The 24,940-nt window shown below is 51.3% G+C and overlaps 1 protein-coding gene across 1 annotated transcript; it reads left to right on the forward strand.

The window, feature by feature from the left end:
* The first annotated feature begins 1,417 nt into the window (after nt 1-1,417).
* Nucleotides 1,418-23,613, forward strand: SYDE1 (synapse defective Rho GTPase activating protein 1). The gene is made up of 8 exons (XM_084835592.1): nt 1,418-2,084; nt 7,859-8,566; nt 9,930-10,643; nt 11,834-12,051; nt 12,293-12,419; nt 15,075-15,235; nt 15,482-15,710; nt 21,308-23,613. The coding sequence occupies exons 1-8, from the start codon at nt 1,526-1,528 to the stop codon at nt 21,757-21,759; spliced, it is 3,168 nt and encodes a 1,055-aa protein (XP_084691718.1). The 5' UTR covers nt 1,418-1,525; the 3' UTR covers nt 21,760-23,613.
* Nucleotides 23,614-24,940: the final 1,327 nt, after the last annotated feature.

Raw genomic sequence — 24,940 nt, forward strand, 5'->3', positions numbered from 1 at the left:
AATGGGCTAATAAAGACTCCTGCCTGAAGCGCTGGAAATCTGCCGCTAGTCAGTTTAAACCAGGGACAGCTGACCTGGTACCCTCCAGATGTTTTGGACTACAACTCCCATAATCACTGTCCATGGGGTATGCTGGCTGGGACTGATGGGAGTTGTAGTCCAAAATATCTGGAAGGCACCAAGTTGCCTCCCCCTGATGTAGATTAATTGTCTGACTCGGTATAAGGGAGCTTTCTATGGTGCAACACAGAGGCGGCAGAGTGACCTGTGCCAGATCAGGCTTGGGTTGCACAGCCACATCTGTGATGCTCCCTTATATTCTAAACACTCCCTGCAAACAGAAACAGACACAGAGTGGGCAAGAGTCTAGCCTAAGCACTTGCCTGCTGTGCTGGTTTTCTATTTGCAGAGAGGTCTGGTTCTTTTTAAACAGCAGAGCCACATTTAAAAGTGGTGCCTTCTACCTGCAGCCTAAAGTGGCCCAATAACATACACTACCACTTTGGCATCCTACCACCTGATTCTGTAGACTTCAGGGTGTTACCCAAGCAGTGTGTGAGAAGGAGCCAACTTGCAGTGGTTCCTACACCACTAAGGCAAGGTCAAAAAGGGTCCTGGCAATGAGAACAACACCTCATTTGTAAAGCAAAGGACATGATGCTGATGGTTAAAAAACAACAGCATATGGCAGTGGCCAATGCCTCTACAGTGCCAAGGATGAACAATTACTTTTATAGTCTGGCAATCATTCTGGAGTGATATACGAGAATGGGGGGGGGGGCACACACTGTTATCCTTCACGTTAAAAAGTTACTGCTATCAGTTAATTAACCATATAACAATAAACAATGATGAAGCACAAATTACCCAACTCTCAAACCACAGTGAATTTCCTGGCACTGTCAGCTACTAGTCAAGAAGCAGTTTTTCTCACTTTTCATTCAGTCTTTTCACAGGAAACTGCCTTATATTGACCTGGTTCGCACAATTATTTTCAGCCACAATGGCTTAAATAAGCCACTGTGGTTTGTGGCATGGGTCGGGTGCCCGTTCCATAACCCAGCCCCCCACTTGTAGGTTGCCGTGTTGTCCGAACCTGGCGAGGGGGTTGGTGTGGTTAACAAACCACCCACAACCCTTAAACAGCCCATGGGTTCTCAGTTGCTCCTCTCTTTCTTTGCCTCTCAGCGGTTCTTCTCCTCAGCTTGTACTTCTCTGCTCCCCAACCAACTGCCCCCTCCTTTTCCTTCCTCCTTCCAGCCCCCTTCCTCCACTAATCGAGCATTCTGTACCCTTGCCAAAAGGGCACCCAGGGAATGGCGCCCCCGGATGGGTTGGACTACAATCCCCAACAGCCCGAGCTGGCACGGGTCGGGAAGGCTGCTGAAGGCGCGCTGGGGCCGCGGTCTGGCGCGTCCTACAGGGTCTGGCTCCGCTTCCCTTGGCCAGCGCTTTACCGGTCGGGGCCCCGGTCACGTCTTCCCGCGCCAGAAGACCGGCTCTGGGGGGCGCCGGGAAGCCGCGCATGGCATGTGGTGGGGCGGCTGCTTTCCTCGGCAAATGCCGGGGGCTCGATGAGGAGCTGCCAGCCCCACGCCCACCCCCGGCCGGGACGGGCCAGCCTCTCCCCTCGAATGGGGCGTGGGAAGGAGCCGGGCGCCGCGGCGAGGGACGGCAGCGGAAGTCCTTTCCCAATCGCTTCTCCTCCTCCGGGGGCCAGAAATCCGACCGAGGCCTGGCTGACGCAGCGGCCGGGCCCCACGGCACAGGCCGGGCTGCGCTCCGACTTCGATGGGGCGGGTGGCCGTCACCCCTCCCCCGGGCGGCCCTCCTCCGACTACAAGTCCCGGCAGCGTCTCGGGCTTGGCAGGCAGAGCGGGAAGGAGGCATCCGAGGAATTCGCTTCCCGCCGCGGTCCTCGGGGGAGTCCGCTGGAGCCCGTGCCGCGCGCCTCTTGCATGGGGGCCCGTGGGACGGACCCGCCCGCCGCGTGATGGCCCAGCCGCTGCTCAGGAAGACTTTCTCCCGCCTGCGGGGCAAGGAGCGCCTCGGGCGCAAGAAGGCGGCGCAGCGCCAGGAGCCAGGTCGGACCCCAGCGAGAGCGGGAGCTGGGCGGCGGCGCGGCCCCCCGTCGCGCGCCCAGGGACACCCCGAAGCCCCGGGGCGGGTCTCGGGCGCCGTGGGGAGCGGGGGCGGGCCGGCGGGCATCCGCGGCGTCCCCTCCTCGGTTGCTCCTAAAATAGGCAAAAGGAAGCGAAGGGACGGAACTGCTGCGGATGGATGTGCCGCGCATTCCTCCTTTCCCTGGAGGGCGCGGGAGCCCAGGCAGCGCTGGCGCTGCTCCGGCCCGTTTCCGTGTGCCAGTTGCTGGGGCAGTTCTCCCGGGCTCCCCGCAGACTCCCGGCGTTTCTGAGAGCCCAGCCGTAAGCCGCTCGGAGGCCCCCGTGGAGCGGCAACGAAGGCCGGCGGGCAGCGCGGGGAACTTGCAGCCAGCTCGTCACTTTCGGAGAGCCGCCGAGGGGGCCGCGGCTGCGCCCCTGTTCGGGAGCGGGGCGCTGCAGCCGCTCCGAGCAAGGTGGAGGGGGCGGGGGCGGCTTCGCGGCCCCGCGGAGATGCCGGCGACGAGCCCTTGTTTGTAGCGCAGAGTGGTGGCGAGGCCAGGCGGCGTTGGGAGAGCGGGTCACTTTGCAAGCCAGCAAGAGGGATGGAGCTGCTCTTGAGACTCTTGTTTAGGACACTGGCCCTGAAGTATCATCTCTAGCCCAGCCTTCCGTTACCTAGTGTCCTCCGGGTGTGTTGGACTACAACCCCCATCGTCCTGCGACAGCAGGCTATGCTTGCTGGGAATGATGGGCAGTTGTAGTCCAACACATCTGGAGGGCAGCAGGTCAGGGTCAGGTCTGTGGCAGTGGTATCCTGCAGATAGCAGTGATTCATGCAGCCACCCTTGGCCATGGGATAGCGATGAGAGGCCCACTTGAATGGCCCTCATGTGCCAGATGCCCGTCTGTGGCCAGCCTGTCATGTGGTTCTGTCACCACATGCAATGTGTATGTCATACAGGATCCATCGCACTTCACTCGCTGGCCAGAGGTCCAAGCGCTGTGTTTGTGGCAGCACAGCAAAAGCAGAATCCTGCAAATGGCAACAGATCTGCACATGGCTGTGTGAACTGACCATTAAGGCATCTGAACACAGGAGGCTTCCATGGGTGTTTCCTTTAATCAGCCTCCAATGGAACTGTAAGGATGGCATGCAGAAAACTTCAGCGCCTCTTCTCCATTCAGTCCCTCATTAACAACAATCACAGGTGATATGAATCGCACTAGAGAGGCTTGAAAATGGTCTTGCTCTGGGAGGCTGGGGTTTACCCAGCTTTTGTCCAGGAAGACCTCACTGGCCTGGTTTGCACATAATGAGAAGCCACCATGGGTGAATTTCGCTGCAGGGCTTCTTGTTGTGGCAGTGGCCATTTTTAATATTTGAGCTGCGCTTTGAACCCAGCAAGGGTCAGTTGTTGGGGTGGTTGACAAGCCACCTAGAACCCATGGGCTGTTTTAGAGTTTCAGGCAACTTCTCAACAACCCCTACCACACACCCTTGCTGGATTCACATGTAAGGCAAGCTACGTGCGCCCCTGCCACAGCTTGAATATTCAAAATGGCCACTGCCATGAAAAGCCCTGCAGGGAAATTCAACCCATGGTGGCTTCTGGTTATATGCAAACCAGGTCACTGTGTGCCTGTAGGGAAAGATGCCTGATCTCAGCTTCAGTTCTACTTTTGTAAAGTGGGAATATAATCTAGCTCACAGAGTTGAGAAGGCAAAGGTATAAACTGAAAGTGCAGTTCTGTAAACAATGGACAGGGGAGGCAGATGGCAACCAGGGAAAAGGCCTTTTTTGTGGTGGCACCCTGCTTGTAGAGCTATTCCTACAAGCATGCTTGACACCAAGGCTACTATCCTTTCAGTGCTGGACAAAGGCCTTTTTATTTACCTTGGGCTTCGAATTCCTCTCCAATTTTAGTATTGTTTTTTGTTCTTCTCCTTCCTCCCTAAGTCTGTTACTGTTTATAGCTTTGTACTGTAATTTGATGTTTTTTCTTTTACTGTAAACCACCCTGAAAGTTCTAACTGAATGGAAGAATCAGATATTGATTGTTACTTTATTATTATTTTTTATAATAATAGCAGCAGTAGGTATCCTGGAATAGGTGACTGAGTTACTTCTCCTCACCCCTAGTTGTGCACCTGGGAATTTGTTGTGCAGGGATGTAAGTGGCAGGTAACAAGCCCTGAGAGGAAGAAGGGAAAGCATTCAAATAATCAGTGAAATAAGGTCATCTAATACCTCTCTTGGGAGAGTTTGGTAAAGTATGTCCAAAAACAAGACCATTCCAAAGACCCTTCTAAAGAAAACAGAACTCCCCCAAAGTGGGTGGCAGAGCTGCTCTTTCCCTCTTCCTCTTCGCTCCCAAGCATTCTGCTCTGTGACTTGCATCTTCGCTCTTGAGAGCTATGCCCTGATCAATGGGGCTGTTCGTGTGCTGAGTTACTGGGGACCTACAAAGGGAGCTCTGTGTCTTGGCCGGGGAGGGGACTGTGCAGTAAACAACAGGAAATCCAACTTGGCACCAGGTCTGAGCAGCTGGGAGCTTGGGAGGGACCTCCTGGCTTCAGCTGCACTGCAGGCCTCAGCTGCACATCTTCAAGCCAAGCCTAGCGATGGTGGGCTTGGGGCCCCTCCAGAACCCTTCTCCCCTACTTGTCCCATCACTTGCTCTCTCCTCCCCTTAGAGATGGTCCTCACCAAAGACTTCTGGGGGTTGCTTAGCTCAGGGGATATTTGCAGTCCTAAGAGACTGGCAGGGCTCAACTCAGCAAGGCACAGCCCCAGATTCTCTTTTCAAGGCCAGGACAGAATATGATGGCAAAAGGAGAGAGTGCCCTTGAGCAAGTGCAGAGTGCCTGCCACACATCTGGAACTGGAGCCGAGGGCTTTTAGTTCAAATGGAACAATTTCCAGGCACCCTTGAGCCACGGCAGCCCAAGTTTTAGAAATGAAGCCCTGAAGCTTTGGTTGGGAAATGCTGATGACAGTAAAGCCACTCCTTGGCAGTGGGGATGACACCTACATCAGTGGCAGGGAAGCTGCCATCGTGCCAAGCCACTCAGGCAGGCACGGCAATGCCAGCGGCAGGGAAGAGTGCCTGGATCCAGGTGCTCATTCAGCACCAGGCAGGTCATGGGCTCTGTTTGGCGGTTCAGCAATTAGCTTCCCACCAGTCCAGGCCAGTTTAGTCTCTGGCCCCTCTCTGTCTCCGTTCTGCCTCACTGTCATTGTGAGATTGTGTCATACTTGTGTGCTGCTCTGGCAAAGAGCCTAAGGGGCCACGTTGACTCCTGCTTGCCTGGGCTGACCAGAGCCTCCAAAAGCAGGCAGGTTATTTCTCTGTTTCTTTTCCAGCAAGAGGCTAGAGCTTCTCAAGCTGGAGTGGTGCGCCTGAGTCCAGTAAACTGGGGGGAGGCACATGGGAAGCAAATGAGTGCTGAGTCCCAGAAGGTTGCTAAAGGAAACCTGTCTGTAAGCAACGTGGGAACTCCTGGCTGGCAGAGGCAAGAGAAATGGGAATGTGCCTTTCAATGGGAGACAGCTCCCACGCTGGATCCTCCTACCCTGCCCAATAGAGTTTGGGTGGGCAACCTGCAGCTCTCAGCCTAATTTCAGAAGCCCTCTGCATTTGATCAGTTTGAACCTCTGGGAAGAGTGGTCAGTTCCTTCCCTGGCAGCCCACTGGGCAAGAAAGAAGAGGGGGAGAGAGAAGAGTGGGTGGCAGAAAGAGAAAAGGGGTAACCCTGCCCTGCCCACAGCTGGCTTTGGCTCTGCCCACCAATGACATGTGGCCTCTGGCAGATTAGCTGCAAGGGAAAAAACAGTTGCCCTCCCCTGTCATAGAGAGGAGAGGAATTGGTGGAGGGCCCCCCCCTTCCTGAATCATAATTACTGCAAGGCTTACCAGTATCTGATAGGCCCGCTCTATCAAAGTGTTTGTACTGGGATTTCCTGATCTTAGCTTTCATATATTCACTGATATATTTTGTTCCTTATGTTTTGTGTAATTTTTTCTTGTAGTATTTAAATATTTTTGGTTGGCTGTCAGCCATTTTGGGGTGTTTTTTATTGTTGGTTGCTGTCCTACCCCACCTCTGAGGATATAAAGGCATCCATTTTGGATAATTTCTAAGGGATGAGCAGATGTTCCTCAGCCCCAGCTGGCTTTCTCCCAGATGCTGGTTTTGTGGGGAACATTTCTGCAAATGGCCTTTGGAGGCTCTGGACTTCAGTCTCCTGCTTGACAAACTAAACCTGGCTTCTAGGACCTTTCAGCCCAATGTCATTGGTAACCACTGACTCCTTCCCAGCACTTCCTGAATAACTGACAATCTAAACAGCCCATGATATCCACAGTCTTTGTGTCAAGCAGGCACGTCAGCATGCCGCTGGTCAGCATGTCAAATATCTAGGTTCCAGTTCACATACAGGCCCAGTGGATGGGGCGGTGGGGGGCAAGGGAGTTGGATGAAGCATCTCTTGAGCCAGAATATACCTCCCTACCCTAACGATGTGTGGCACCTGATGTATAATTGGGCACACTTACAAAAACAGTGTTATGTGTGTGCACCCCACTTGTGCTGTTCCCTCCACAAAAGGGGTCCATGGTTTGTGTGCATATATGTGTCCAATTCAACATGCAGCATGGGGGGGGCAGCATCAGCGTGAGGCTTGCTCACTTGTAGAGCCTACCTGCGGGTGAACCAACTGTAATTTTCTAACCATTAAATATCTCGCTATGACCCACCACCCTACCCTAAGGTGCATCCTGAAAGTGAGAGGATAGCCATTCCCCACCCTTTTCTGGGGCTGCTCCTATTTCCTCAACATTTATGCCCTTCCATCGTGGGGCCCTTATTTTCCACACCGCCCCAGCATGGGGTGGGGCCTCCTCTCCCATATCCCTGGAGGTCTGCACTAGGGATATCTGTTGGGCTTTCCCTGCTCCTTTGGCACATCCCCTGTAGCTCTAGCCCTCAGGGAACTTACTTGTACTCCGAGGGCTAGGAGCTCACTGCACTTTACACACAGCTACAGGCTCTGCCCAGGGCAAGTGGAAAGTCATGCACATGTGACCCCCAGCGCAAAAGGCTGGATGCCCACCAACCTTCTACCTTCATGGCTTTTATTGCTTTTGCCCATTTTGGATTCTCATGTTGCTTAGCATGTTAGCGTTGAATCTCTGCTAAGTTCCTAAACTTAGGAGCCAAGGCCAAGAAAGACCTCCTCCTGCTGGCTCTGTAGCTTCTTGTGAGAGGTTGACTTGTGCCTGCTGCTTTTTGTTGGTAGTGGCTCTTGGGTGACTGGATATTTTCACAAGTATTTTTCTGAAGAGTTTAAACAGGAGCTGCTCTGGGCCAGCTGAGCACCCCAGACCCAACATACCAGACCAGTATGAGCTCATACTAGCCTCTGTCCACATTGGCCAGGTGGCCTCAGCAACCCTGCGTTCCTCAGCATTGGGCTAAGGAGAGCGAGTGGATGTGGGAGAGGCACAGCATAATGGAGCCGGGAGAGACCCAGAGGTTATACAGCCCACCCTGTGTTCTAAACAGGATACCAGATGCTTAAAGCTTCCCTAAGAGTTGCCTTTGCTAAGCCTCCAACTAAAGAGGTTCCATAACCTTCCATTTCTGGGCTGTTATCAAGGCTTTGCTAATGTCATTTCCTGCCCACAGCATTCCAGCTAGGCATATTTTAAAACGAGTCAGGACAGACCAACATTTTGGTTTCTGCTCCCTGCAGATCCTCCACCAGCTGCTTTAGAGTCCTCCGTGGAGCCCGACCTGTTGGGCCCCCTCCCACCGGACGACGGATGCAGGAAAGGTGCCGCCATCACCGTGTCCAGGAAGCAAAACTGGGCCAAGTTCACTTGGGGCAGCCAGGAAGATTCCCGCAACAGGAGGCTGTGCCAGAGCACCCCAGGTACGCCAGAGGGACCTACTGACCTGGATGAAGGGCTGTCCGCAGAGAGCCTGCCCTGTGTTGGCTTGGTGGCGGCGGCTGAATCGCCCATCAGCTGCTTGGAGGTTTGCAGCTCCAGCCTTAGCGCCAAGTGCAGCAGCCAGGGTGCCTACCTGCAGAGCCTGGAGAGAAGCAGCCGCCACTGGGTACTCTCCTCGGGGAAGAGCCAGGGGGCAGAAGAGCCGGCGGCCAGCTCCAGTGCTGAGCGGAAGGAGTGCAATGTGTTCTGCAGCACTGAAGGGGAGATCTGGTACAACCCCATCCCGGAGGATGAGGACCTGCAGCTCCCTTGCCTTGAAAGGAGGTGGGGCAGCAGTGCTGAGAACAGGAGCAAGAAGGGGAAACTGAGGGAAGTTAAAGCCTCACGGGAGCATGTCCACCTTGGCGTCTTGCAGCAGGCAGCCAGTGATGGTTTGCGGACATCGCCCAAACAAGCGAGGCCTGCTAAACAAGCTGAGGAACTGAGCAGCCCCCAGAGCCAGGCCTGTGGTGAGAGTAATTCCTCTTATGTGGTCTCCACATCCTTTACACCATGACCACATCCTCCCTCTCCATACCTATTCCCTTTCCCATGCCACCTCACTGATGCCATACCCTCCTGCTTGTCCCCATGGGTCCAACCCCATCCTTGTGGCCTTTCCCCTCCCCAGCTTTCAGGGCATCCCTGTTGCCTGGCAGTTGTAGTCACAGTATGGTGAGCCACTTTTGGGGGCATCAAGGGAGCGTTATATATTCCCGGTGCGGCACATATCCTACATCTATGAGACCTCTCAAACATGTAGCAGCCTCCTGCAGTTCTAGTCTGACGGCTGCTCATATCTTGCAGTACACAATACATACAGTTCAAGTCAATCCATTTTAATTGGCCATTTATAGTCTACTTTTTAATTTTTTGTATGCTTCTTTGAGTGAATTCTCACAGAAGCATTAATTGCCAATAGTAATCGCCAGTAAAAATGAAATGATCATTTCATTTTTTAAAACGGTGCTATTTAATGTGTGCTCATTAACAATTAATGTTTGTTTTTAGCTAGAGCACACACTTCTCTGCGATGCCATAACCCTTTCGAAGCATCCACACACAGTTTGTGGTAATTTCCACTCGGGGAAGGTTACTGGGGCACAATCATCTGGGGACATCTCTTGCATGAGCCCCATGAAAGGAACTGGAATTGTGGAAGGGGGCAGTCCCCATCTTCTCATTCGATTTGTCTTTGCTGAGACCTCCCAACAGATAGTGTGCATGAGGGCTTATAACGGTTCTGGAATGCAAGGCAACTGGCCACGTGCGCTTGGGACTTACTCATGGGCATCTTCGAATGCCACTTCTCTCGCATTTAAGGCCATTCCTTTGGGAGAACCTTCCTCCTTCGTTGAAAGCAATTTAAGTTGTGCTAATTCTCTGATGGGTTTTGGGTTGTAGAACTCTTAGCTTGTTCAGCCACTCAGCATGCCAGTTTGGTTTCTGGCCCAGAGCCTTGAGCTTTGGCGTCATCCATGCTGGGCTTCTGTCAACATTAATGATTGAATGAAATTTCACGTGTGACATCTGTGTGACATCCACAGCAGATAAAGTGGGGTGGGATATCACTGCATTAGAGAATACGTCGTGTAGTCAGACTGTTCTCCTGCTTTGCTCTTTTTTTGGAGCAAGAGGACCCCCATTGACCCTTTTTGTGGGAAGCCCCTGTGGGGACACTGCTGTGTCCCTACTGCTGATGTGAACTCACTCCACAGACCAGCCCTTCCTTTCTCTTCCCCCTCCATGCCCCTCGGGCATCCAAGCAAGACCTGATACCCGCTGGGTAAGTGGCAGTTGGTTTGACCTGTCTTATGCAGTTTCTCTCCTCAGGGAAGGTGCCAGTCACAAGCATGGATCCTGAGGATGCTGTCTTGGGGGCCCAGAGCCCCAGTGCCCACAAGAAGGGCCGCTCTCTCTCCAAGGCCAAGTCCCCAGGCCCAGTGCGGAGTCTCTCCATGAAGATGAAGAAGCTGCCGGAACTGAGGCGGAAGCTGAGCCTGCGCAGTTCCCGCCCCCGAGGGCCAGAGCCAGAGGGCAGCTCCTCCCCCAAGGAGTCAGGCAATGTCATCAGCCGCTACCACCTCGACAGTAGCGTGGCTTCTCGGCAGCCCCTGGCCCGGGGCAAGGCGGCCAGCAAAGGGGGCTACTTGAGTGACGGTGACTCCCCAGAGCTCCTGGCCAAAGCGGAGGCCTGCCTGGGGCTGGAAGGAGGCTCCTTCCGGCCATACAGTTTTGCTGAGCAGCCCAGCTGCCTGCAGCATCTCTCTGGCCTTGTCAGCATCCACCTGCTGGGGGTGCAGGACTTCAGGCCCCCCAAGGCTGAAGCGAAGGAGGCCTTCTGTGTCCTCCAAGTAGACTCTGCCAACAAGGCCCGCACAGCCCTTCTGCCTTGCCAGGCAGCCTTCCTCAGCCTCAACCATTCCTTCCAGCTGGAGCTTGAGGATGCCCAACTCCTCAAAGTCGTGGTCTTTTCGAGTGACCCCACTGTGGGCAAGAACCGTGTCTGCTGCCATGGCACCATTGTCCTGCCCCACATTTTCCAAGGTGAGGTGGACTGCAAGACAGGAACGGCATTCTGAAAGTTCAGATGCAGGCAAATAAGTGGTTTTCTAGGGAGACAGGGAGTTGGGGGTGGGTGGAGCGAAGGAATGTCTCTAGGCATTGGTCACTTGTATGTCATCCGTGCATTGGCGCACTGCAGAGCAGGTTCTCAGTCAAAGGTCGTTCCCACCAGCTGCTGCCTGGAGATTGAACCTGAGACCTTCTGCATGTTAGGCATGTGCTCTGCCAGTGAGCCATAGCCCCACCCCTCTCTGCCTCACCAGGGCTGTAGCTTAGATCAGAGGCGAGCAGACATTTTGAAGCCAAGGGTCCATGAGCGGGGAAAGTTGTCAAGGCCCGCAAGCCATTAGTGGGTGGGGCCAAAGCCAGAAGTGGGCAGGAACACCCTTTCACTCTTTCTGCCATCGCTTTCGCTTTCTCTCTCTCTGTCTTTCGCTCCCTTCCCTTCATCATCTATTTATTCTCTCTTTCTCATATATATAATCCCTACACCCAGTGATGTGGGTCAGAAATTTTCCAGTGCTTAATTTTTCTGCAGAAAGTTTTCCGTTGCATAAATTCATTAGTAAAAATATGCCAATTGCAAGCACAATATTAGGCAAGCCTGGCAGTTTCAAAGTTGTAATTAATGTTTTTCAGGTGATTACTCTTAGCAAATATTATTTATTAATTATTAACATTTATATGCCGCCTTATCTGCTAAAAAACCATTATGTGAGCAAATACATATATGTCACTGAAATACATATGTGTGTCAGAGTGAAATAGAACTAAAAAATAGTGCCAGTGAAACTGATGAAACCCCAACAACCTTAGTAGAAGGGAGTTGAACTCTGTTGAAATAGATGAGTGGCTGTCGGCATACCATGCGCTTTTCCTTGCATTGCTGAAATTAGCGTGCCAAGAGTTTTCAGTACTTTTGCTTTTTTCTTAAATGTAAACAATGGAAGGGGAGTATATGCTATTGTTCTTAAAATTTTACAAGTGTTCTGATAAAACTTTCTACATAATATAACATTTAAATCTTATTAAGGGTGCAGTCCTATGCACGTTCAGACAGAAAAAAATCCTACACTTTTTCCAAAGGGGGGATGGGTTGGAGGGGAGACACGTGGGGGTCCATCCTTGCAGCCTTCCCCTGCTACCCTCCCTCCTCCTCCTCCTCCTCCCAGGAAATAGGACCCAGCAGCTGGCCATGCAGCTGGAGCCACAGGGGCTCCTTTACATCAAGCTCACCCTGGTACACCAGTGGGATCCATCTAGTAGCAACTGGGAGCCACAAGTCTTTGGAGTGAGGCTGAGCCAGCTGGTGGAGCGGGAAGGGGCTGCCGTCAGAGTCCCACTGCTGATCCAGAAGTGTGTTGCCCAGATTGAGAAACGAGGACTGAAGGTGAATGCTCCCCCCACCCCCCAAACGCTCATGGCACATGGCCTATTCCCAGAAGACCCAGAATGGACTACCAAGGCTGTTGGAGGCTCATGTTGCCCACAGGCCTCAGCTTCCTTTCTCCCGGGTGTGTGGCTCTCCGGGGACAGGAGATGCCTGTCCCTTCCCACAGATCATCTGGGCAGCAGAACCATCCTCCCTCCCCAGATGTCTGCCCGAGTGACGGGCTCTGTTCCGCCTGTAGGTCGTGGGTCTGTATCGCTTATGTGGCTCGGCGGCAGTGAAGAAGGAGCTGCGCGATGCTTTTGAGAGGGACAGTGCTGCTGTGGTGCTGTCTGAAGACCTCTACCCAGACATCAACGTCATTACAGGTCAGTGTTCTGAGCTGCACTCGCCAGCCAGCCCCTTCGGGCCCTGGGGAACCAACTGCTAGCTGCTCTGTGGAGCCTTCTGGCACCTGTGCCACAAGGGCAGGTAGTGCCACACCTGTGATGCTCTGCTTCCTGTTTCCTCCTAGCTGGGGACATAGGGCTTGCCGACCCACTCCTGGCTCTGGACTGATGATAAAGCATCTGCCCAGTTCAGCCTCAGCCGGCAGGGGGTGTAAAGGGCATTGCTCTTGGGCTGCCGCTAGGTTCTTGGTTGACCCAGAAGTGGAGAGGGAGCCTGGCAGGCCTTGGCGTGGGGGCTGGGAGTGGGAGAATGGCCAGTACTGCCCAGCGGGGAGGAGCTGGCCTCCAGAGGTGAGTGAGGTTGCTGGAGGAGGAGAGATGACGTGAGGAGGGCATCAGAGTCGGGGCTGCGGGATGTCTGTTTGCATCTGCTGGAGCCCCTTAGTAAAGGGACTTCCCTGAGCAAGCGGCCCCTGTTCCTGCATCTTTCCTATTAAGTTATGGAGTCTGTGGGGCAAGCCATGTCCTGGTTGCCTTTAGCTCTCTGTGTTGGGTGCTGTGGTCTGGGGGCACTGCCATTGAGCCTGTGCACTGTACAGCCTGTTCTGGCCTGGGAGGGAAGTGAAGCAAAGCAGCTCCAGTGGGGAGAACAAGGAAACAACCTGTGCAGAGCCTGTCCGTGAGCAGGCGTACCGGGGAAATGCGGGCAGAGCACGGATGCTACAGCTGCAGTGCCCGGTAAGGAGGCAAGCCACAGCCGTGCAAGCTAGGCAGCCTCACAGTGGGTGGGGGAGGCCTGTGGCCACTGTGGGCCTGCTTCCTGCTGAAGCCCCTTGTTGCGGCTGTCTGCCTCTGCTGACATCTGTAGCCGGTGTGGTGCACCGCGTTTCAGCCACTGAGAAAACGGATAGAGACATCGCCACTAGGAGGGCTTAGAGCAGCCTTTCCCAGCCCAGCGCCCTCTGGATATCTTGAACTACAACTCCCATTGCCCCCAGCCAGCATGGCCATGCTGACTGAGGGTGATGGAAGTTGTAGTCCAATGCATCTAGTTGGGGAAGGCTGGATTAGAGCCAGTTTGACTGATTCGTGATGACGGCCTCTTCACCTTGGTCTGTGAGTGCAGAGTAGTTGCTCACGATCTCAAAAGCAGGGAATCCAAGAGCCTGGTGCTTGGAGACTATGTCTGTGGTCCTGCTGCAGGGAGAGAGGAGGAGAGAAAAGTCCAGCAACTCCCACAAAATGCTCTTTCTTTTTTTCTTTCTTTAAAACATACCCCACCTCTCTTTTTAAAAGGCTCAAGGCAGCTAACAACAATGGGTCAAAACAAATAAAATGAAGTTTTAAAAGGATTGTTAAAAACAGCCGGACAAAAAAAGACCACCAGCCATTAAAACAATTAAACATTCCAGTGATAAAACAGCAGGGTGCTGCAGGGTGCCCTTAATCATTCACGTTCTAAACAAGAAGGTTTTCTTTGGCAGAAAGCCATTCAAGAGGGGATGAGACGGGCCTCCTTTGAAAGGGAGGCAGTGCCAGATCCCTGCGACAGGAGAGAGCACAACTCTCTCTGCCTGCTTTGGGCAGCTGCCTCTGAGCCACAGGTCTAGAGCGACAGCAGGCCAAAGTTGCTGGGCTTCTCTGGCCGGAGGGACCCACTGAAGAGGTTAAATGCAGTTTCAGGGTCTGAGCTGGAAATGGAGGATGGCTGGCTTTGGGCAGCAGCAGTGAGTGAGGTGGGGAGTGGGTGCTGCACAACCAGCTGGCGGTGGTCAGGGGACTTGTTCATTCCTTGTTTCCACGGTGGCGCCCTGCTCTCTCATGGCCATTTGCCTCTGCCTAGAGGAGCAGAGCCTGGATGGCGCTGACAGCTGCTGATACTGTCCAGGCTGGTTGCCTCTTTATCTCTCATGAGCGATGCTCATTGGATGAGCCCCAGCCCCAGCTGCTCCCTTTTCCATATCTTTGGGAAGATGGAGTGGAAGTGAGACATTCTTGAATCAAGCGTTGCTGATGAATTGTGTGGGGATGTTTTGAGTTCCACTCTGCCTGATTCAGAATCGGGCAGACATTACTGGGTAGCTGGTCTCTGAAACGCCACAGCTTGCCTCGGCCTTCTGAAGAACTGTACTGCCCCTGCCTTGTTAATGCTCATGTCAGGGCTGGAGGGGTGGCTGTAGGTTTGTAGCAGCAAAAGGGCTCCTTACCACTCTCCTGCCCCCTCCCAAGGCCACTCTCACACCATCCACCTAGTCTCCCCTGTGTGAAGAAGGCTTTTGCCTGCAAGGGTTCTTCCTGCCAGTCTGGGCCGCTTAATCTTGAGTGTGCTGCAGAGACGACACCCTCTCGGCACCAGCATGCTATCGATGCCTCTGAATGCCAGTTGCTGGGGAACACGGGCGGGACAGCGCTCTTGCACTCGTGTCCTGCTTGAGAGCTTCCCGTTGCAGCATCTGGCTGGCCACTGTGGGAACAGAATGCTGTACTGGATCAGCCTCTGGTCTGACCCAGCAGAACTCTTCTCATGTTCAGTATGGAAGTAGCCCTCTCCAATAAAGGCTGAGGAGTGAGCCTGGGAGGGGAGCAGAGGTGATGTAAAAGGACTGAGGTATTTTTGGCTTTCCTCCTCCGCAGGGATCTTGAAGGACTATTTGCGTGAGTTACCCACACCTCTCATCACCGACCCGCTCTACCAGGTGGTACGGGAAGCCATGTCCAGTCGGACAGTGGGGCAGGAAGCTAAGGAGATGGCAGCCACGACGGCTCTTCTGGACTGCCTGCCAGAAGCTGAGAAGGTGAGGGCTCAGGAATGGAGAGAGGGCAGGTTGATTCTACCCATCTTCCCCCCACACACACACACGCACACAGTTTCCTGATCTTGTAAATTCCTGCCTCAGTTTTGGGGCTTCAGTCCTGCTGCGGCCAAGGGTTACCTTTTGCAATGTAGTGTGGGTCTGGACTCCCCACTGGAAGGATCAGGCTTCACTTCCTGCTGCCATCAGGCCCTTCCAATTTCCTTGCTGTGTGCCTCCATTTTCTAGGCCACCTTGACGGTGCTGCTGGACCACCTCAGTCTCGTTGCTGCTTTCCACACCTTCAACCGGATGAATGCCCAGAACCTTGCTGTGTGCTTTGGGCCTGTGTTGCTGAGCCAGGGGGCAGCGGGACCAGGGGCCTGCAGCCTCAGCCTGCCCCACCGCACCGTCACCAGCACCATGGACTTCAAGCACCACATTGAAGTGTTGCATTATCTGCTGCAGGCCTGGCCAAGTGAGTGACCCCAGGGTGGTGGGGAGGCCGGTGGGTGGGAGATGGGCCGTATGCCGGAGCAGGAGGGCTGCCTGGAGGCATGTGGGGCTCTGTGTCTAATGACACATTGTCTTGCCTTACTGGGGGGAGAGTTCCAAGAAAAGGAAGCACATACAAGCTGACTTTGACTGAACATAGTATTTGAAGCAAAGGCTCTTAAAATGTATGAGGGAGAGCAAGAGGGAAAGGCACTATTAATGCCACAAAACAGGAGAGAAAGTGCTCTCAGGTGCTTAGAAAAACGTTTTTTGGGCCCAATGCATTTCAGAAAGAAATTTCCTTCTTAAAGCAACTGAAGGAGGGCTGGCTGTGCTGCCAATGACAAGACTCTGGAACTGGCAGATGGGGATCACATCAGGGTGTGGGGCTGGTGGGGTGGAGGGCAGCCGCCAGAGGCGGAACCAAGGAATCACCAGAGGCAGAGCCAACTAGTTTTAAAGACATCACACTTTTAGCCTGCAGACCCAGGCACAGGGTTTTTAAAAGACTTTCTGAAACCACCTTTTTTTAAAAATTGGCCAACCGTCTTGTACATGAACACAGTGAAGGCAATTTCTCCCCAGCAGAACATCTTTTACAAGATCGATTTTGCCCCAGACATCCAGAAAGGCTTTTTAAAAACCACATGAATGGGAAGACCAGAATAGCAGAAAATATCCTAAACTGTGATCACATCAAGGATTTATATAATAGTATTATGCTGTTTTATTTTCAATCCCCTTCTTAATAATCCTTAACATGAAATTTGTCTCCCCCGCTCTACTCTGTGCACTGAATTATGAGCTATTCACTACAACCTTGAGATCTCTTCCCTGTATAGGAGTCACATCCAATTCATACTCCATCAGTGTATATGTACATTGTGGGAGGGAGATGGGGGTGGGTTGTCCCAGTTTGCATCACTTCTCTTCAGCCAGTCGGAGAGGTATTTTTTTGGAGCTCTTCATAATCTGCATGGGATTTCGCCATTCTGAATAATTGGATTTTGTTGCAAACTTGTCTATCTCACTGTTGATCCCTGATTCCAAACCTTTATGAATGGTAATAGTCCCACTACAGATCCATGGGATCTGCTTATTTCCCTTTATTTACCCCACTGTTTTCCTTTATTGTGAAAACTGCCCATTTCTTCCTGCCCTTGGCTTCCTGTTTTCATCGTTGATACATAAAAGGAGATGTTGCTTTATCCCATGACTGCTAAGCTTGCTTAAGAGCCTTTGGTAAAGGACTCTGTCAGAAATATTCTGGCAGTGCAACCCCATGCATGTCTACTCAGAAGTAAGCCTCACTGTGTTAAATATGGGTTGCAGTCTGAAAATCTATATATATATTTTGTCCGGATTGCTATGTATATACTGGTTGTTGCTCTCAAAACCTTGGTGAAGCAAGACATTCCTTTGCAGAAGCCTTGTTGATCCTTCCTCAGCAAGGGTCATTCTTCTATATCTTGGACAGTACTAACCATAATGCTTTCCAATATTCCTGGAACAGGATGATAGGTCCAAGTTCTCTCCTTTGACTCACCCCTGGAACTTGCTCAATGAGCCTGCTTAGCTATGGGACATATGAAGTAATAATGAAATAGCTGAATATGCCACTGAGCACATAACTGAATGCACACTTTGTGACAGAGTAACCAGATTTTTCTACTGATATATTCCGTCATGTGAAAAAGACAGTACACCCTTTTGAGTTCTATGGTTTTACGTATCAGGACATAATAAAAATCATCTGGTCCTTAGCAGGTCCTAAAATTAGGTAAAGACAACCTCAGATGAACAACAATACATGACATATTACACCGTGTCATTAGTTATTTTACAGAAATAAAGCCAAAATGGAGAAGCCATGTGTAAAAAGCTAAGTACACCCTTATTGCTTCCATAGTTATGAAGAGGCTAAGTAAGAGCCAGGCGCTGCAAATCAAATGCCCTTGATTAATTGATCATCAGCAAGTGTGACCACCTCTATAAAAGCCGAATTCTCAGGAGTTTGCTGGTCTCAAGAATTCAGGTGTGTGTTAACACAGTGCCAAAGAGTAAAGACATCAGCAATGATCTTAGAGAAGCAATTGTTGCTGCCCATCCATCTGGGAAGGGTTATAAGGCCATTTCCAAACAATTTAAAGTCCATCATTCTACAGTGAGGAGGATTATTCACAAGTGGAAAACATTCAAGACAGTTGCCAAACTTCCCAGGAGTGGACGTCCCAGCAAATTCACCCCAAGGGCAGACTATGCAATGCTCAGAGAAATTGCAAAACATCCAAGAGTTACATCTCAGACTCTACAGGCCTCAGTTAGTATGTTAAAAGTTCATGACAGTACAATTAGAAAAAGACTGAACAAGTATGGTTTGTTTGGAAGGGTGCCAGGAGAAAGCCTCTTCTCTCTAAAAAGATCATGGCAGCATGGCATAGGTTTGAAAAGTTGCATCTGAACAAATCACAAGACTTCTGGAACAATGTCCTTTGGACAGACGAGACCAGAGTGGAGATGTTTGGCCATAATGCACAGCGCCACGTTTGGCGGAAACCAAACACAGCATATCAGCACAAGCATCTCATACCAGCTGTCAAGCACGGTGGTGGAGGGTTGATGATTTGGGCTTGTTTTGCAGCCACAGGACCTGGGCACCTTGTAATCATTGAGTCGACCATGACCTCCTCTGTATACCAAAGTATTCTAGAGTCAAATGTGAGGCCATCTGTCCAACAGCTAGAGCTTGGCCAAAATTGGGTCATGCAACAGGACAATGATCCCAAGCACACCAGCAAATCTACAACAGAATGGCTGAAAAAGAAAAGAATCAAGGTGTTGCAATGGCCCAGTCAAAGTCCAGACCTCAACCCGATTGAAATGCTGTGGTGGGACCTTCAGAGAGCTGTGCATAAACAAATGCCTGTAAACCTCAATGAACTGAAGCAATGTTGTAAAGAAGAGTGGGCCAAAATTCCTCCACAACGATGTGAGAGACTAATAAAGTCATACAGAAAACAATTACTTTTTTAATTAAAGTTATTGCTGCTAAAGGTGGTTCTACAAGCTATTGAATCATAAGGTGTACTTTGGCTTTATTTCTGTAAAATAACTAATGACACGGTGTAATATGTCATGTGTTGTTGTTATCTGTCTTTACCTAATTTTAAGACCTGCTAAGGACCAGATGATTTTTATTATGTCCTGATACGTGGAACCATAGAACTCAAAGAGGGTGTACTGTCTTTTTCACATGACTGTATGTGATGGGAGGCTTTTTAGGAATGACACCTTAGCCTGAGCTTAGCACTGGACTGCTTGCAAGTCAGACTGTGCAACTTCTAGGCAGGCTTGGGGCCTTGATCGCAGGACGCATGTCCCAAGCTGGTTCCCGCCTATTGCCTCAGTTCCTTGACATGACCAAACGCAGCCTCCGAACCAAAGGAAACCTCCGTATCAAAGTAGGCAATGAAGTGGGGATGGCAGGTGGGTTGCGTGAATGCATGGATGACCACTCAGAGAAGTACAGTTTCAGGCAGGCGTCCTAGCTTTCTTCTTCGTGGTCTCGGTGCATCACGCATCTGGGAGAGTGGCAAGCTGACTTACCAGAGGTGGGTTCCGTGTTCTATTGCAGAAGTGCCAAAGGAGCAGTCAGCTCTAGCTTTGACTGATGAAAGAGGATGGTTTCAACCAGGTAAAAATACAATAGAAGTACAGATAGAAATACGAGAAGATAGAAAGAAATTGTAAGAGGGAAAAACGAAACCTTGGCATGTTCTATTCTTTCCCTCGGGAAGAAGCAAACGAGAGAGAAGATACCCTAGGAGGCTGCCACACCGGCAGTCGAAAGAGAACTGAGGGAATAGGTGGGCACCCGCTTGAGGCATGTGCACTGGGATGGCGGGAGAGGGTTCCCGCCAAAAAATTCCTTGGCTACAGAAGCTTCCTGAATGGGGCTCTGCACAGGCACAGAGCCCGTATCTGTGATGCACAGAGACCACAAAGAAGAACATAAAGTCATGACATACCTGTTGTCGGGTCCCAAGTGTGTTCCATCCACCCATGTCCAGTCACCTTCAAGCACCTGGTCAATAAGGCCAATCCAACAGGGAGTTTTCGTGATGGTTGCAATGTGGTCCTGATACAGATAGAATAAATTCCAAAAGAGCAGCTATTTTAGTCAGTTTCGGCAAAAAAGGCAAAGGCACTTCAGTGACTAGCTGGGTTTGTCATGGCATGAAGTGTTGAGCCTTTCTACATGAGGCTTTTATTGTGCGACTGTAATTGTTCACTCACAGTAGTTTGCGGGTCCTTTACGTGATGTCCTCCCCCTCCAGGGCCTCTCCCATGCTTTCTGACCATTATTGCGTCTTTTGTAGATCGAGGAAAGTGCAGTATTTTTCTAAATGGCGTTATATTTATAGCATGTAATTGTGCAATTATGCTATGCCACATCGCCATCTAGTGGCTGTATATAGAAAGGCAAAGACACCCCACCCCCGAAAAAAGCACATGTGAAGGAGCAGACCTTAATCCTGTAAAGAATCTGGAAGCAGAAGCACCAGTGAAGGTGTGGCATAAAAGTCTCATGTAGCAGTGCCCCTTGTAGACTGCTTCACCCAGTGCTTGAAGTAGATTAAGGAAAAGGCAAACTGATGGGACGGTATATCAAAGAGTAAAGCAACTCTTTGATACACCTGCAATCAAATGGTGCTGCAATCCTAGGCATAATTATGTGAGAGTAAGTCCCATTGATCTCCATGGCACTTACTTCTGAGTAGGCATGTATAAGGTTGCATTGTTAGAAGGGTTAGGAAGACAGGGATGGGCAACCAGTATTCCTCCAGGGATTGTTGGAGGAGCAAGAGACTAATGACCTCTACAGGGGTGCAGGCTGCCCACCTCTGGGTGAAGAGAACTGCCCATAACAGAAGAACGGAAATTAATACTTACAAATCTTCAGTACTTTAAATGTCACCTTTTGGATTCTAAAAATGACCTTTTTCCCCTCTCAAAAATTTAAATGTGAACACTTCAGATTTTTGTTATGTCTTGACTGTTTTTATTTTAGCAGGCATCAAATACAACTGCATGCCATCTATCAACTAATGTCTGCAAGATATTAAAAATGATTGCATGCCAGCTGGCGAATACTGCTGCATATCAGTGAAGTAGCCACTCTTTGATGACATGGTGTAATATGTCATGTGTTGTTGTTCATCTGAGGTTGTCTTTACCTAATGTTAAGACCTGCTAAGGACCAGATGATTTTTATTATGTCCTGATACGTGGAACCATAGAACTCAAAGAGGGTGTACTGTCTTTTTCACATGACTGTATGTGATGGGAGGCTTTTTAGGAATGACACCCTAGCCTGAGCTTAGCACTGGACTGCTTGCAGGTCAGACTGTGCAACTTCCAGGCAGGTTTGGGGCCTTGATCTAGAAATTTGCTATGGGCTCTTGTGCAGCCACACCTCCAGGTAATCCCCAGCTGCCAGCTCCAGAGTCTTGTCACTGGGAGCGCAGCCAGCCCTCCCTCAGTTCTGGGCGGCTTAACTTGTTTTCCCCTTCTCTTTAGCCCCACGCAGGATGATAGAAGAGGAGGAGCACATCCTGCCCAGCAATCAAGCTCGGCGTCGGTGCCGTCCTCCCCTAGATCTGCCGCTGCTGCCAAGCACCGTTGTGGCTCGAAGCCGCCCGCGAGGGCTGGAAAGTCCTCCCAGCAATCGTTATGCCGGAGACTGGAGTGTGTGTGGGCAGCAGTTCTTGGCGGGGCCCAGGCTGGGCAGTGACATGGACTATGACGAGGTGGCTGGGAGTGAAAGCGACAGTGAGGAGGCGGGGAACCAAGAGGGGGCTCTGAGGGAGGGGCAGGCACACCACAGCCGGACTGTCTTCATGGGCGACTTTGCCTTGGTGGAGGACCCAGAGGCTCCTCCCTTCAGCCCAAGGCTCAACTTGAAGGACTTTGATGCCCTCATCCTGGACCTAGAGCGAGAACTCTCCAAGCAAATCAATGTCTGCCTGTGAGCCCTTTGCTCAGGACGTAGTGGCAGTGGGAGCCCTCAGGAGGTGCCTCAGCCTCCTTCTGCCAGTCAGGCTATGGCCACGCCAAGCTCGGGCAGCGGATCCTGCCTCTTTTATCAGTATTCTGTCTGTTCACAGCGCCTCGAGCCAAGTGGACGTTTTGGAGGGGTGGTTGTCTTGAGCCAGATTGAGCTCTTGCTGATTGGCAGTCAAGCTGTAGTCGCTGAAGACTTTGACCTCCTGAGTTTTCTCCGTCGACTGGCGACAGTGGGGGACTGGAGGGTGGAGCAGGTTCCCGCCCAGTTCCTTCGTCCTGTTCCTCAGCGCAGCCTTCCCCAGCCGGGTGCCCTCCAGATGTACGATTCCCAGCATTCCTGGCCATTGGCCTTGTTGGCTGGGGCTAGCGAGAGTTTAAGTCCAAAACGTCTGGAGGGCACCCGGCTGGGGGAGGCTGCTTTAATCGTTCCAAGGAAGAGAGGAACTGCTCAAGGTTTTGTTCCCTTCGCTTGAAAAGGTATATCTTGAATAAGTAGTATTTATGTAGTGCGCTTCCCTCGTCATCCAGAGCACTTCAACAATCCTTGAAGGCAGGTCAGTATTACGTTCCTCCCGTACTATGGGTGGAGAGACGGTGGCTCCGTGAGTTCATGGCTAAGCTTAGGCTGGAACCAGGGACTTGTAGCTCATGCTTTTGACTGCCCTGCTCGGGGCTGGATCTCGGTTCGAGGGGCCCCTGGCAAGGTGCCCTCTGGTGGGTCCCCCTCCGTGTGGGTGGCCCGAGCAGGTGTATCTGGCGGCAGTGGCGCTCTGACCAGCGCCTGGGAGCCAGCCTTTCAGTGTCCCACAGTGCCCCCGGCCCAGCATCCCTCCAGGGCTTTCTGGGCACCTAAAACGCTCTTCCCCTGGCTGAGGCACCCTGTGCTCATCGGAGCATTGGAAAACGTTTTTTAAAAGGGTGGCTGAGGGCAGGCATGGGTGGTGGGGTCTGCTAGGGCACAGGCTCCTAGCAGCGGCCCAAGCAGCGCAACTGCAGCTCTGAGCCTCCTAGGCTTTTAAAATGGCTTAGATCAGCCTTCCCCAGCCGGGTGCCCTCCAGATGTGTTGGACTGCATCTCCCACCATCCCCAAGCAGCATGGCCTGGGAATGGCCATTCAGCGCAGCTGGAGGGCACCAGCCTGGGGAAGGCTGCAATAGCGAATTATCCCACCACCACCTTTTAAGAAAGAAGCCCTCCAACTGGACAGTGGCAGTTTTCTGCTTCACCTGAGTCCACCGTATTGGAGTAAGCCAGTGAGCTCTCTACATATGCCTTGTGCAACTGCTTTCATTCAAGTGACCAAGCATTTCTTGGGCCAGAGTGTTTCCCAAAGGGCCTAATTACATATTACAGAGGTAGCCACCAACCTGTGCCCCTCCCTTGCACATGTTATGATGTCATCACAATTGGCATTTCCCCATCCACTGCAAGCAGCAGCCAAAGAATTAGGACAGGAAAATGCTGAATGTGGCAGCGTGTTATGCATTTCTGCTACCGTATATGGTTCTGCAGCAGCCACATGTCCCCTGCAACATGTAGTTAGACCCTTAGTGTCCCCGGTCATAATGAAGCTGAGCCTCTCCAGAGTGCTGTGGGAACTGGTTATTCTCCTTCCCCATGATAAGAAGGAAACCTTGCTTGCCCCTAGTTCTCCACTTGCAATGCAGCTTTCAGCTAGCAATGGCAGTGTCAGGAGAGCCTGTTCTAAGTCCTTGGGACATATAGCCATAGGCAGCCTAATGGAGAAACATGGTACAGAGGATATGGGTTTTTTCTCATGTGTATGTCCTTATGGACAATTAAAAGTATCTGTGAACATATATCTTCTGGTGCCTCTGTGTGTGAGTCAGAGAATGAATGTATCTCTGTGTTTGCATGTTCAAGTGGCATATTTTGGGGTCGTCATCCTGTTTTATACTGCTGTCATTTTATGCCACTCTAAAACTTGGCTTAACTAAATGCAAGACCTCAACTATTTTGCACTGCAAAATCCTTAATTCTGCAATGTGCAACCCCAGTGTTTACTTATTAACCCAACTGAACAGCCCACCTTCACCCCCTGATGTGGTACAATCCTGGTTGGGCTGTCACACTCCTGAATGTTGTTGTTGTTCAGTCGTTCAGTCGTGTTCGACTCTTTGTGACCCCATGGACCATAGCACACCAGGCCTTCCTGTCCTGCGCTCTCTCCCGGAGCGTGCTCCAGTCCATACTCATTGCATCAGTGATGCTATCTAGCCATCTCATCCTCTGCTGTCCCCTTCTCCTTTTGCCTTCAGTCTTTCCCAGCAACAGGGTCTTTTCCAGAGAGTTTTCTCTTCGCATTAGGTGGCCAAAATATTTCAGCTTCAGTATCTGTCCTTCCAAGGAGTACTCAGGGTTGATTTCAGTCCAGGGGACTCGTAAGAGTCTTCTCCAGCACCACAGTTCGAAAGCATCAATTCTTCGGTGCTCAGCCTTCCTTATAGTTCAGCTCTCACAGCCATACGTTACTACTGGGAAAACCATAGCTTTGATTAGATGGACCTTTGTCGGCAAGGTGATGTCTCTGCTTCTTACTATGCTGTCTAGGTTTGCCATAGCTTTCCTCCCAAGGAGCAAGCGTCTTTTAATTTCATGGCTACAGTCACCGTCTGCGGTGATCTTGGAGCCCAAGAAATTAAAATCTGTCACTGCTTGCATTTCTTCCCCTTCTATATGCCAGGAAGTGATGGGGCCAGATGCCATGATCTTAGTTTTTTTAATGTTGAGTTTCAAACCAGCTTTTGCACTCTCCTCTTTCACCCTCAACAAGAGGCTCTTTAGATCCTCTTTGCTTTCTGCCATTAGGGTGGTATCGTCTGCGTATCTGAGGTTGTTGATAATTCTCCCGGCAATCTTAATTCCGACCTGTGATTCATCCAACCCGGCGTTTCTCATGATGTACTCTGCATGTAAGTTAAATAAGCAGGGTGGCAATATGCAGCCTTGTCGTACTCCTTTCCCAATTTTGAACCAATCGGTTGTTCCATGTCTGGTTCTTCCTGTTGCTTCTTGACCCTCGTACCGGTTTCTCAGGAGACAGGTAAGGTGGTCTGATACCCCCATCTCTTTCAGAATTTGCCAGAGTTTGTTGTGATCCACACAATCAAAAGCTTTAGCGTAGT

The sequence above is a fragment of the Heloderma suspectum genome, chromosome 2 (assembly GCF_057233095.1).
Source record: "Heloderma suspectum isolate Gila_16-S chromosome 2, 16-S_ref, whole genome shotgun sequence".
In the NCBI taxonomy this organism is placed as follows: Eukaryota; Metazoa; Chordata; class Lepidosauria; order Squamata; family Helodermatidae; genus Heloderma; species Heloderma suspectum.

Coding starts and splice junctions, on each gene's coding strand:
- SYDE1 (XM_084835592.1), top strand. CDS start 1,526: ATGGCATGTGGTGGGGCGGCTGCTTTCCTCGGCAAATGCCGGGGGCTC. Junction 8,567..9,929: donor CCCCCAGAGCCAGGCCTGTG/GTGAGAGTAATT, acceptor TTCTCTCCTCAG/GGAAGGTGCCAGTCACAAGC. Junction 12,052..12,292: donor TTGAGAAACGAGGACTGAAG/GTGAATGCTCCC, acceptor TTCCGCCTGTAG/GTCGTGGGTCTGTATCGCTT.